This window comes from Hemitrygon akajei, chromosome 4, assembly GCF_048418815.1.
Source record: "Hemitrygon akajei chromosome 4, sHemAka1.3, whole genome shotgun sequence".
NCBI classification, from domain to species: domain Eukaryota; kingdom Metazoa; phylum Chordata; class Chondrichthyes; order Myliobatiformes; family Dasyatidae; genus Hemitrygon; species Hemitrygon akajei.
The window spans coordinates 32,855,652-32,865,488 of record NC_133127.1 but is presented as its reverse complement, the minus strand read 5'-3'; the positions used below and the strand labels follow the sequence as shown (position 1 = coordinate 32,865,488).

The following is a 9,837-nucleotide window of genomic DNA, read 5'->3' as shown; positions in this document are numbered from 1 at the left end:
TTAAAACGGCTTAAAAACCAGATATAAATATATCAAAATAAGCTTATTTGGTTATTACAAATTATTGTTTAACCAGATGGTATTAATTTTACAATTTTAGTGACAACATTCACATGTTTACAAGTAAAAGACCATAATTGTTGTTTTACCTCCAGGCATGACTGTTGGTTGGGGTTGGAGAACAGTAATCTCATGGGCTTTTATTTCAGGCTTCATTTCTTTTGTGTGAGTTTTCAACCATAACAGGAATATATTAAATAAACATCTTCCAACCCCTTAAATGCAATTCCTAAGATTTTAATACAGTGGCAATAAATCGCAGCAACAAAGGCTACCAATAGGCTTACATTAACTCAGAAATATCAGGCATCTGCATGTGTTCACCCAGAAATGACTGGCCTTTTGTATTTCATTTCACAATCGTATGGTGCTTTGCTATTAGGTAAGTATTCTACAAGTCTGCTCACTGAGCTTCCACCAAGAGCAATGTAACAGTGGCCGGAAATATGGTTTTAGTAATGTTGAGTGAGGCCTATAAATACTCATTTATAAAGTTTAAGCAAAATGTCTGATTTTGTTTCCTTTGTCTAGTTACAAATCCCAGGGTTTCGTATGCCTTGCCATCTGCTCCTTAAATGACTGGACACTTCACATAACTGTGCACATGAGCCCCCAGGCCCCTCTGTTCCTGAATATCCTTTAAAAGTCAGGTGGAGTGATTGACTTGGGAAATAAAATTTATTTTTTAACTCCAAAAGGAAGTTGATGGACGCATGAGAGAAAGTAAGTTACAGGGGAGGCGAAAATAGGAGTTGGTGGGACAGCTGTTTTTTGTGAGCTAGCATGCACTGAATAAGATGAGTGGCTGCGTCCTGTGTCATAATGAGTAATACGGTGAAAACAAAGAATATGTACTAACTTTCAGATGAGAGATTCTGGAATAGGACTGGATGTCTGTCTATTATTTGCGTCTATCGCAGTACATGTGTTTAGGTTTCAAAACTGGCTGTTTGCCAAAATAAAGCCTGTTCATTCAGAGCAAACATTGGTTGAACGTGAGGGTATTTTTTCTGAATGGAATTGAATGTCGTGGCTACAGGCAAATACCTTAATTTATAATGGAACTAAGGCATGAGTTCTAGCCAAGCTGAGCCAAAGATGGATGTTGGCCTTTTCTTTCTAAGTAATACATGAACAATCAGTTGCTTTTACACATTGTTCCCAAGAAGAGCATCCATTTAAAGTTCAAATTCCAGCAGACTTGAAGAAGGAAAGCCAATAGCAGTAGCTGGGCCCAGGAGATGATAATCAATTGTCAGGACTGAGCTGCAAACAAATCAATGCTTTATCCTGTGACAGCAGATAACAGGATGGTGTACTTAGTTATGAATAGAGGCTAGAGGCATTTGCAGCAATGAAAGAACACTACTAAGGTGGCGGGCACTGAGAGCATCTGGCGTTTTGCTGCTTTCTGATCACCATGGGGATCACAATGTGAAATTAGGCCTGAAGTGAGCTTTAATGAAGTAACCTTCTGCATTCATAGTTTCCCCTTGGTCTTTGACAATAGGTTGTCTAAAAGATAGCCAATTCAAGGCCTTGGGGAAAGAAATCTGTGCCAACCTTTCTTAATATATTGACAAAAAAATTACCGTGTATTATTCACACTTGTTGAATCAATTTATTGTGAATATTTCTTCTGATTCTCCTGACCCGCCAACCTTTTCCAATCTGACCACTAGGTAAAACATTGCAAATCAAGTTTAATATCACTGGCATATATTGTGAAATTTGTTGTGAACTTGACAATTGTCATGTTCATTTTAACACTTAATCATGTGGTTTTCTTTGTCTTTCTATCTTTGTTATATCTTTCATTAAAATTACAAATTCATTACATTGTTACGTCACACATTTTATCAGACGAGTTTATGCAGTTACAGATTTTCAGGTCCTGGGGAAATGGCCTCAACTTTCCAGCCTGGCTTAATCATTGTGCAAAATGTCACAGTAGCATTTTGTTTTATCTTCTGGGCTCCATCTTGGAGCTATTTATTGTAAAGAAGCATTGTCGGATTAAGGGTGAAGAAACATTCTGAATATAAGCTGTGAATGACATGAGAGAGGAAGGTAGTACTTAATTCATTGTTTTTTAAGTGTTTAAATGTAGCATGATGATTGAAAGTTACATGTCAGCAAAATTTTTTGAACTTCCTAAATTTACTGTTTTTAACCACAGATGACTCAAAGGTCCACAGGTGAAGGAAGCATAGATAATAGAACAGTACTGGGTTGGTCAGGCGTAAAAGACCCAAATCAATTCGAGTGTCTAGGAAATGTGATAATAAGCATACAGGCACGACAATAACTTAGGTCTACTTTAATAACATGAAATAGAAAGCACAAATAAACCACACTGAATGCTACACAGTAAGTTACAAAGATTTCAGGGGTCATGCTGCTGTTGTCGAGGGACTTGACTGTTGTTTTTGTCAGGGGAACTCGAATTTCGAGTTGTGAAATCGCCCTGGGTCAGTCATAGGCACCAATCGATCATGATTCCTCGGTCCAGGTGAAGTTGCAGGAACCGAGCGAAAGGCGCCTCAATAAACAGATTGAATCCACAAGTATAGCAAGATGCACATAGACAGAAAATAGAGACCTGTTGTTCTCATGCCACTGCCTGGGGCTAGACAGAATCCAGCCGCCATTAGAAAACGTTTAACAAACCTATTGTTTAATCTGTACAGGCACCTTGTATGCTGCAAGCTCAGAGTTGGTATTACTTTGGAAGTGTTCAGACTTTCATCTAATTTTTTACAAAATTTAATACACCACAGCGTAGTACAGTATAGGCCCTTTGGCCTGCAAAGTTGTGCTGACCTTTTAACTTTTAAGATCAATTTGCTCTTGCCTCTTACATAGCCCTCCATTTTTTTATATCATCAATGTGCCTTCTAAGAGTTTAGGTGCCTCAAATGTAAGTACTTCTGTTGCTATTGCCGGCAGGGTGTTAATTGCACTCACTACTCGCTGTGTAAAGAACTTAGCACTAACACCCCCTTGCATCTCTGCCCTGCACTCTCTCACACTCCCTGTCTCCTAGGAGGGACAGATGATTGGGGTATATATACCACTGGACTCAACCTGCCTAGGCATCACCCATAATGAAGGTGGCGGAGCTTGTCATCAAAACGTCAGTTAAAATCGACAACTGTACCCAGCTGGAAGCTTGACAAGAGTTTATTCGTCATGTGCGCCTGGAAAGTATTAGATTTTTTTTAATTGCCCTTACACTTACCTCCAATCACTTTAAAATTATGCCCCCTGGTATTAGCTATTTCTTCCCTGAGAAGATAGCTTTGGCTATCCACTCAATCTGCACCTCTTAACTTGTACACATCCATAAAGTCCACCCCTCAACCTCCTTTGCTGCAAAGAGAAAAGCAAAGGTATAAATATGAATGTCAGTGTCACAAGCTAGAATTTTTGTAGACAGCTTACTCTGTGGTACAAGGTGAGGCTGCACTTTGCTACTGACTGTAAATGTATTGGTGTTTGCATAATCAAAGATTTAGCAAGTGGTGAGCCCTGAAACTAGGTGTGATGGCTTAAAATATAACCTGCAACTCAAGTTCTTAGCTGATCTTCTGGAAGGACCATTGAACCGCGAACTGCATTTTTGTTTTTGTAATGTGCTGGGGAAATGCGCGTTGATTATCGTTATACCATGAAATTGACAGCAGCTTCTGGATTGTGTCTATCCACAGTTAAAGATGGAAATCGTTGCAAATAATTCCATGTACATGAACAAGATACACTAGTTAGCATTCTTTTCCACCTTCATAATTCAGTAGTCTGATATAAACTAGGTTTCCGTGCACTATTGGCACTATAAATGTCGCCTGTAAATATTTATGCTTTGGTTTAAAAAAATGTTAGTGGCATATTGTCATTATCTGACAACCTCAAAGGCACTATAATTTACTGTTTCAAAAAGAAATTTACTGGAAGTTATTTAACCTCATGCAATCCAATCTTTATTTCATGCACTATAGATTAAATATTGTACCTTGTACCTTCTGGTTTGCTCAGAATTCCATAGCAAGGTTAACTGCACTCAGTTAGACAAGAGATGTTCGTAGAAGTGACAGCAACAATTGTGAAAGAGGAATCCATATTACAAGCAGCATCAAAGACCCTCACCACCTAGGCCATGCTCTTTACTCACTGCTGCCATCAGGTAGAAGGTACAAAAGCCTCAGGACTTGCACCACCAGGTTCAGAATCAGAATCGGGTTTATCACTGGCATGTGATGTGAAATTTGTTAACTTAGCAGCAGTTCAATACAATACACAATAGAGGAGAAAAAACCCCAAAATAAAAGAATACTAATAAATAAATAAGTAAATCAATTACAGTTTTCGTATATTGAATAGATTAAAAATTATACAAAAAACAGAAATACTATATATTTTTAAAAAGTGAGGTAGTGTCCAAGGGTTCAATGTCCATTTAGGAGTCAGATGCCAGAGGGGATAAAGCTGTTCCTGAATCGCTGAGTGTGTGCCTTCAGGCTTCTGTACCTCCTACCTGAAGGTAACAGTGAGAAAAGGACATGCTCTGGGTGTTGGAGGTCTTTAATAATGGATGCTGCCTTTCTGAGATGCCACTCCTTGAAGATGTCCTGGGTATTTTGTAGGCTAGTACCCAAGATGGAGCTGACTAAATTTACAACCCTCTGCAGCTTCTTTCAGTCCTGTGAAGTAGCCCTCCCCCATACCAGACAGTGATGCAGCCTGTCAGAATGCTCTCCAGAGTACATCTGTAGAAGTTTTTGAGTTTATTTGTTGACATACCAATTCTCTTCAGACTCCTAATAAAGTATAGCTGCTATCCTTGTCTTTATAACTGTATTGATATGTTGGGATCAGGTTAGAACCTCAAGAGATCTTGACACCCAGAAGCTTGAAGTTGCTCACTCTCTCCACTTCTGATCATTCTATGAGGATTGGTATGTGTTCCTTCGTCTTACCCTTCTGGAAGTTCACAATCAGCTCTTTTGTCTTATTGACGTTGAGTGCTAGGTTGTTGCTGTGGCACCGTTCCACTGGTTGGCATATCTCACTCCTGTACGCCCTCTCGTCACCACCTGAGATTCTACCAACAATGGTTGTGTCGTTAGCAAACTTATAGATGGTATTTGAGCTGTGACTAGCCATGCAGTCATGGATATATAGAGAGTAGAGCAGTGGGCTAAGCACACGCTCCTGATGTGTGCCAGTGTTGATCGTCAGCAAGGAGGAGATGTTATCACCAATCCACACAGATTGTGGTCTTCCTGTTGTGAAGTCGAGGATCCAGTTGCAGAGGGAGGTACAGAGGCCCAGGTTCTGCAACTTCTCAATCAGGATTCAAGAACAGTTACTACCCCTCCTGAACAAAAGGGGATAACTACACTCATTCTGCATGTTGTTCCCACAACTGATGGTCTCACTTTAATGACTTTATCTTGTTATTTCATACTCATTATTTATAGCAATTTATTTATATTTGCATATGCAGAATTTGTTCATTGATTCTGTTTACAGTTGCTGATCTACAGATTGGCTGAGTATGCCCGCAGGAAAAAGAATCTCAGGATTGTATGTGGTGACATGTATGTACTCTGATAATTTTAGTTGAAGTTTGAAGCTAGAATTTTTGTAGACAGCTTTCTTTGTGGTACAAGGGAAGGCCCCCATTTGCCACTGACTGGCAAATTACAGGAAATCAGAGGGTAATTTTTACTCCGGATCAAATGGAAGAAGAATGTTGTGTTTTCATTATTGGGATGAAAGACAAATTTGAAAGTTCTTTAGGGCAGCTGCATTGATATTTGGCCATCGTTAACATTATAAAGATGGCTATTTGTATGAATTTAAAGTCATAATTCTATTGAGTTATTTGTTGGTCTCTTTAAAAACAAGCTGCTGCATCTTTCGTCAGGGTAACAATTGAGACTAGAGACAGGAAATGATCACCACAACCCATCACCCTGTTCTTCATTTGGTAGGGTCATGCTGAAATCAACACACTTTTCCCCATTTTCCCTGATTTCCTGACCATTGACAAACTTGTTTCGATTGTACTCTGAAAGACACAACATTTATCCCTTCTGTGCATGAAATTTGCCCCACAGTGGAGGAATTTCAAACTTGTGTAGGATGGGTTGTATTTATCATTGACTGTTACTGGTTTACGGTGAATTAAAGTGAACATATTATCTCCTGTCCGACAGTTAAGTGTTCAGGTCCACTTTTGCTGAGACGCTCATTGAAACTCGCTGCTGGCTGTGCACTTTTACAGCTGCTGTTAAATCGAAGATAACTAATCATTTATAAAGTAATTGTCCAGATAAGTGCAGTTTAACCACAATTGCAGTTTAGCAGTGCTGAGTCCAGTTTCTGCTTGCTGCGATTATTCTTAACAGGGTATTATCACAACTTGATATTTTGGTGTTTACATTAAAATCAGGAAAGGCTTTCAATTCCCGAAAATGACTTTTAATCTTCAATTTTAGCTTTCTGACATTTAATTGTCTGTTAAAGATTGACTTGCAGCATTCTGCTGGTTAGAACCTGCTGTTTAAATACTTTGTTTGTAAATTAAAATGGGATCTAGTGCATTGCCAAGTTTAACCTGCTTATTGACTGGAATGTTTTGAGATTAATGCTACTTAGACCCTATAAGACTGCTTACAGTGTAAAATACAGGGACTTAAATATCTTGAAGTTCAGCCTTTTTTAATTGACAAAACTACCAATGTTACAGTGAATAACTCAGTCTATCATACATGTCAGTTCATGGTTAAGAAGTCTCAAATTAATCCTCCTGTGTGGCTCTTTTTTACCTCAGCTCCTAATCTTGTTCGGTATTACAAGTTTTCATGCCATTCCATTAGAGGAATCTTGAACAAATACTTTTTAGAATCTAACAAATTAACATTTAAAATAAAGATGCCTACCTCAGTCATTGGTCTCACAGCTATTGGAAATTGGTGATCCTCTGTCACTGACCTCTCAACCAGAGGAAATATTTTCTAGTTAAATATTTAACCTCCATAACTTTAAGATCTTTTAAAAAAAATCATTTCATTATCCATAGTTGCAACAGAAATAGTCGCTGCATCTCCAATCTCAAATGTTTTGTGTCAGATATTATTCTGATAAATCATCTTTGACTTTGATGTACTTGTAAAGGAGTTTTTAAGAGTGCTGCAGACTTCTTTGTGGCTTTTGCTTTGTATCAATTTTAACTTGTAGTTGAGTTCATGAAAAGGAAATGGCCTGATCTATGTGTGCCATTGTTGTGGATTCCATTTAACCACAGTACTAACTCAGATGGATGCAAGTATACTTGGAAAATACATAACTAAACTATATTTTTAAATGTGGAGCACTATTTTGTCATGTCAAGATGCTAGCATCTTTCTCTGAGGTAGCTGTAGAAATTTAGCTTTGTCTTTCTGCAGTTTACTACTGCAGCACTGTGGCAAATGAAGATAAGAAATGGCACTGACATGTTTATCAACAGCATGAAATGGATTGGAAGCTGTAAAACAGGATTGAGTCATTTAACATTCTTTATCTCTTAATTTAATCAGTTTCAAATTTGCTGTAAGATAGAATCCACAAAAGGTGGTTAAAAATATTTGTAACTGAAGTGCGTTTCAAAAGCATGAAAACATTCAGTAGGCCAATCTTTTTACAGAAAATGTCATGTGAGGCAGTTGACGTACTGCAGTGGGTTGATCTCCATCACCCCGTTGTGTAAGTATGGTATTAGTGCAAAATGTGTGATTCTGGGTTTGGTCACTCTTCCTCTTTGCAACCAAAACTCACTTTAGCTATTGATTAAATTTGCTCATCTAACATGCAGGTCATGTAAATTTTATGCATCTTATTCCCAATGTATACATTCCAGGTTGTACTTAATCCATGGCATGTTGCCTTTCTGGAGGAACAAGGAAATTATTTTTAACTCTGTTATTGTATCCTTCTCAAGCATGGTATGAAAAGGCAGAGGAACAGATTAAATCTCATAAGCCAAATGCCTTTTTATTTAGAAATTTTGTTTATTAAATATGTAGATCTGTGCAATTGAGGCCTCAGTGTAATAGATAATGAGCCCAGAACTCATTAATAAGTCTGATCGGTGCTGTTAAAGCATCATTAGGCAGCTTAGCACCATTATTCTCAAGGCCTTTCACAGCGGATCAGATAACAGTTTGCATTTATATAGCACATTTAACCTAAGTAGTATGCCTTAAAATTCTTTGCAAAAGTGGAAGCAGGTAAAATTTGACACTGTTACATGAGATTTGAGGATAGGAGAGTGATGGATGAAAAAGGAGTGATTGGGAAGAGTAGAGTCAGAAGCTGAAATGCCTGGGAAGGCAATTTACAGCTGAAGATTGCTAATGTAAGGGCCTTAAATAGCAGGGATGCAGAGGGGGACATAAAGCTTCAGAACTGAGGCCTCCTACCTTATATAACCTTGCCCTAAAGTCACATTATTCCTTTCTTCAAAGAGCTTTAAATAGTTTATTAATCCAAACTGTCTTTTTTTTAAATTTTAGACATTAAAGAGCTCAAAAAGCCTTTGCTCTCTCGACTATGAAGAAGATGACGATGACGAAGATGATCACCATATGAAGACTATTGTCTCTTCACCATGTGACTCAAATGACCTTTTAATGAATATCATCACTCCAGGCACCAGCCCTATGAAAGAACATGACTCTGTAAGGTATCATGTCCCAGGGAGCAGAGATGCTTGCCACCCGAGAAATTTTGGGAAAGAAGTCCCTGTGAGTGAAAGTGAAGAAGATACAAGTGATTGTGAAAGCACCGAAGAAGGAATATTTCCACTAGACTATGGCGATCTGGATCTAGAACAAATAGAAAATAACTAAATGCTGCAACAAAGTCCTAGATCAGACTGGTTGTTTTTATACTTTTTGTTGTAGTAGAGGATTACTTTGCATAACTTGTGTCCATTTAAAGAAATCCTATTGGTTATTCTGGGCTGCCTGAAAGTTTTTTTGTACAAAGCATCAGTAGTCCCTTTCATGTGCACAGGAGATGGTAGTGTATTCAGTAACTTTATCTGAAATGCACAAGGTTGCCAGTTGTGAAGGGTTTTAGAAATCTTTTTGAAGAAGCAATTTTCTATAAATCCTTCTGCTTTGATATTTTGCAGTCTGTAGTTTTTGAAATGATGGGAAAAGCTGACCTCTACAATTATTTTTTAAAAGGGCATTCTACATTAAATTACACAGGTTTCACCATAGTGCTGGCTTTTTTTTTTAAGGGAAAGAAGTCAGTGTTCCAATAAAACAAACAGGTGTTTTCTTTTTTTAAGAGAGAAGAAATGGCTTAGATCAACCTGAAATGGCCAAATAGACACAATGGACATCTCTTATAAGGTTGCAGGAATGTAATAAGCATCTGAGCTTTGGAAAGAGATTGTGAATGCCGTTGTGATCAATTTCCCAGGAGTCAGAACTCTCAGCAATACTAGAAGGAAGACTTATGGTCTTTAAAATAAAATAAAATGGATTTTTGCTTTGCATTTCCTTCTGTAGAGTGCCTTCTTTATTTCATGGAATTGCTATTTATTGACTTATGTTCTGTACAATTTTTTAAAAAATCACTGTGGAAAGTTTCTTCACAGGCAATGGTATTTTGGGGCCAGTTTTTTTGTTTTTGGAAGTGCCTTCCTTTTCATGAAAATGTTATCCTGATGTGTTTAATGATTCTTCAAAATTAATTTTTGGTTCAAAAACATTTTGT

General features: G+C 37.8%; 1 protein-coding gene across 2 annotated transcripts in view; it reads left to right on the top strand.

Annotated features, from left to right (window-relative positions):
• The window catches only part of LOC140726200 (protein FAM53A-like), a 99,450-nt gene extending 89,834 nt beyond the window's left edge, over window positions 1–9,616 (top strand). For both annotated transcript variants that reach the window (XM_073042249.1, XM_073042250.1), the window contains exon 5: window positions 8,622–9,616. In XM_073042249.1, the coding sequence (XP_072898350.1) occupies window positions 8,622–8,957 (336 nt within the window). In that variant the 3' untranslated portion in view covers window positions 8,958–9,616. The remainder of the gene's footprint in view (window positions 1–8,621) is intronic.
• The last annotated feature ends 221 nt before the right edge of the window (window positions 9,617–9,837 follow it).